We start from the raw sequence: 3,879 nt of genomic DNA, 5'->3' as shown, positions 1-3,879 counted from the left end.
GGAGCAAATACTGCAATAAATTTTTTACTTCTCTATGTTACTTGTCTGGTTTGCGTTTGACTTTGATTTTTGATGTTCACGTTCATGCATCGTTTTTAAAAGTGTTGTTGCGTCGGCTTTCGATCTTATTTTATGACTGAATGTCATTTATTATAGATGTCTGCATATGTATACACTACTATTCAAGAGTTTGCCGTCTGCAATTTTAATGTTTTTGAAAGAAATCGCATGCTCACAGGGCTGCATTTTTTCAAAATCAAAAATAGGGTAAAAACAGTGATATTGTAAAATACTATTACAATAACTGTTTTCTATTTAAATCTATTTAAAAATGTAATTTATTGCTGTGATGCAAAGCGGATTTTTCATCAGTCATTACTCCGGTCTTTAGTCACATGATCTTTCAGAAACCATTCTAATATGCTGATTTCGTGCTCAAGTATTCATTTGCTGCTGATGAAGCATTTCATATTATTATCAATATTGAAAACAGTTGTGCTGCTTCATATTTTTGTGGAAACTGATCCATTTTTTTCAGGATTCCTTGATAAATAGGATGACCAAAAGAACAGCATTTATTTAAATGTTGAGGGTAGGCTCAAATGAATTAACCATCACTTGGTTTAGATGTCTTGATCTGGCCAACTGGAATTTTTAGTTGAAACCAGGATAAGGAATATAAAAACAGAAAAGTACGAAACAGTATCACAACATCACTGCAACAACTTTTTTATATTTTTATACTTTACTGGAACTTCAGGTCATATGACAGTCTAAAATTAGGTCAATCAGTTCAAGCTGTTTTGTGGTTAACCAGGCCACAAACAGCATGGCTTACCATTCCTTTCGCTCTTGTAGTCTGTTTAACCACTTAAACCAGTTTTGGATTTGGAACAGCATGAAATGGTTCAAAACCAGTTACCATCCCTACCTGCCTTGAGTAAGTGGAAAATAATTCTGTAAGAAATAGAAAAATATGGGGAATTTTATGGCTAGTGTAAAACTGACTCTACAACTAATTTAAAACAACTATCAAAACTACAATCAAATTCATCTTTAGAGGTTTATATACATGTATTCAAGTTACGGAAATCAGCTAGTTTGTTGAGGGTCCCAGCTTGGCCAAACTGGGTATTCCAGCCTAAAAATCACCCAAAACCATCCATAGATCAGCCTGGTAGTCTGCAAACCATTTTAAGACTAGTTAAAGCTGTTAGCGACTTGAGTAATCCTAAAGTAAGAGTTCCCTCAGTCAGGGAAACGCTATTGCACTGCTGGAGCTTAACTTACTTGTAATGTGACTAAAAGGAAAGATGTATTAAATTACTACATTTACCATGATGTAAAAACACTTTGCTCTGTGAGTGTTTTAATATGAGGTCACCCTCCTAAATCAGTATTACAGGTGCTATAACTCAAACTTCCCGTCACAGTAATGTTTTACTGCTCTGTACTGAACTACAGGACGACCCAGTTGGCTCTGATGCCCAGATTCATAAACCAGCTCCACTTCCCACCAAATCAAAGCGAAGAACGACTCATGCGCTGGCTAGACGAACACTCGGATTTGTCCTCTAGAAGTTACAAAAGAATGAAAATGCGCGAAAGCATGAATTCGGACTTTGTTATGGACGTTATCGAGCTAGAGACGCTCGTGAACAGCCCTCCTCGCGGATTCACTGTCGAGAGTCGCGCGGGCTGCAGAGTCGTGAAGTGGGATCAGGAGAACAGCTGCGTGTTCATCGATGAGATCCAGTCTAGCGAGGGAAAAGTGATTTTCTGTAATTCTCCAGGAAGGTAAATGGATTTAAATAACGTCACGTGACAATATGCAGGTTTAGATATAGCCTGCTTTTGTAATTCTTCTTGGCCATTTCAGGAATGTCATAGTACGTACTTTGGGAGAGTACACAGATTTGAGACGACAGCTAACCTCAAAAACAACATACGTCCTGGTGTCCGCATGCACCAAATCAAAGGTCGAAGAAAAGAGAAACGGAGATGTTACAGGTAGGATTTTTTATTAATAATATTTCACACAGTGAAAGTCTTTGACCTGCTTCTGCAAATTAACTTGGATGTGTTTTTACGTATAAACGGAGGAGATTGATGTGTAGTGTGTACTGTATACATACATAAAATTATATATTAAAATAAATAAATGTATATTAAAATGACAAAATTATACAGTATTCTGAAAAAGGCATAATTCCATCAGCATACTGTATGTACATATATACTGTGTATGTATATATATATATATATACACACACACACAAAGTCTGTGGTCGTTTAGTCATTTTTTTAATTTAAAAAACAAATATTATGAAATACATTATTGGCATAACCATTTAAGTGAACAGTTTTACTTTGTAAATGTACTTTTTGACATGCAAACAGAGGATATAGATCTGAAAACACCCATGTCTGCACATGAGAACACGAGCAAGGCTGCCTCTCTCCCTCTCTCTTTCTCTCTTCCTCTCATCTCTCGAAGTTAGACCAGTTTCCGTTATTCGTCGAGTTTTCAACCAGTTTCAGTAGCATTACAACCCCAGCCATTGCAGTTTCACTTGTTGATTGTGATTATAAAATAAGGGGGCGCTGTATCCCAATGGACACCGTGACAAGCCAAAACTCCAGTTGGCCAGCTCTCACTGAGTGGGTGTGGGCTTCTGTTCTTCTCATCTTGCATGTATCTGCAGTTACCACAGTTACTAAACCTGCTCTCAATAAACCTTGGATGTTTGCTATTTAAGTGTTATTTTTTTCTCCTTGATCCTGATGTATCGGTTGGTAAGTGTTTTGACCGGTGTTTACAAGTTTGTGCAGTGGCCCAAAAATGTATTTGGAATCACACTTGATGTATGAATGCCATTGCATTAGATAACAAAATATCAAACCAGCCGCATCTGCACAGAGCCAGCAAATGTTCTCAGAACTACTTGTCCATTTTTGCAGTTAATTTTAGGTAGATTTTTTTCTAAATTAGATAGATATAATAATGTAATGTCAAAATTACAGCAGAAATAACAGAGGCAATATCTTAGGCCATATAGTTTATTCACGTTACATCAAATATTGTGCTGATTTGAGAACCACTCGTCTTAAGTACAGCTATCTTAAATTTCGAAATTTGTTGTATTATAATTTAGAATACTTCTTTTTGGGAAACCGGAGAAACGGTTTGTGCTGTTTTTCATTAAATGTCACTTTGTTTGATATTTTATCAAATTAGGGCTGTCAATTAAGTTGTGATTAATTATATACAAAAATGTGTTGGCAAAAATTTACGCAATTAATCATGCCCCCTGACCCGTATGTAAATTCCTTAAGGGATTTTCCTACTGTGGGAGCAGTTGAAGCTTGAAATACCACCACCATGTTTTTGCCTCAATAATGTCATGTCTTGGAATTTATCAATATTTTCTGTGAAAACCCCCCAAATTAACACATTTGCTCTTAAATGGGAATATATATATATACACTTTCATTCAAACGTTTGGGATCAGTAAGATTTGTAATGTTTTTTAAAGAAGTCTCTTCTGCAAATCACGGCTGCATTTATTTGATCAGAAATACAGAAAAAAAGAGTAATATTGTGTTACTGTTTTATATATAACTGTATATAAATATAATAACTGTTTCCAGCATTGATAATAAATCAGCATATTGGAATGATTTCTGAAGGATCATGTGACACTGAAGACTGGAGCAATGATGCTGAAAATTCAGCTTTGCATCACAGGAATAAAGTATATTTTAAAGTATATTAAAATAGAAAACCTTTATTTTAAATTGCAATAATATTTCACAATATTACTGTTTTCTGTGTTTCTGATCAAATAAATGCAGCCTTGATGAGCATAAGAAACTCCT

The 3,879-nt window shown here is 35.4% G+C and overlaps 1 protein-coding gene across 1 annotated transcript in view; it reads left to right on the top strand.

Annotated features, from left to right (window-relative positions):
* Positions 1–1,609: 1,609 nt before the first annotated feature.
* Positions 1,610–3,879, top strand: part of LOC107743454 (uncharacterized) — a 7,872-nt gene continuing 5,602 nt past the window's right edge. Inside the window, exons 1-2 of the mRNA XM_016556676.1 lie at positions 1,610–1,797; positions 1,880–2,010. Of these exons, the coding sequence (XP_016412162.1) occupies positions 1,610–1,797; positions 1,880–2,010 (319 nt within the window). The remainder of the gene's footprint in view (positions 1,798–1,879; positions 2,011–3,879) is intronic.

Source organism: Sinocyclocheilus rhinocerous, unplaced genomic scaffold (assembly GCF_001515625.1).
Source record: "Sinocyclocheilus rhinocerous isolate Xijiao unplaced genomic scaffold, SAMN03320098_v1.1 scaffold106, whole genome shotgun sequence".
NCBI classification, from domain to species: domain Eukaryota; kingdom Metazoa; phylum Chordata; class Actinopteri; order Cypriniformes; family Cyprinidae; genus Sinocyclocheilus; species Sinocyclocheilus rhinocerous.
This window is presented reverse-complemented; position numbering and strand designations above follow the sequence as displayed.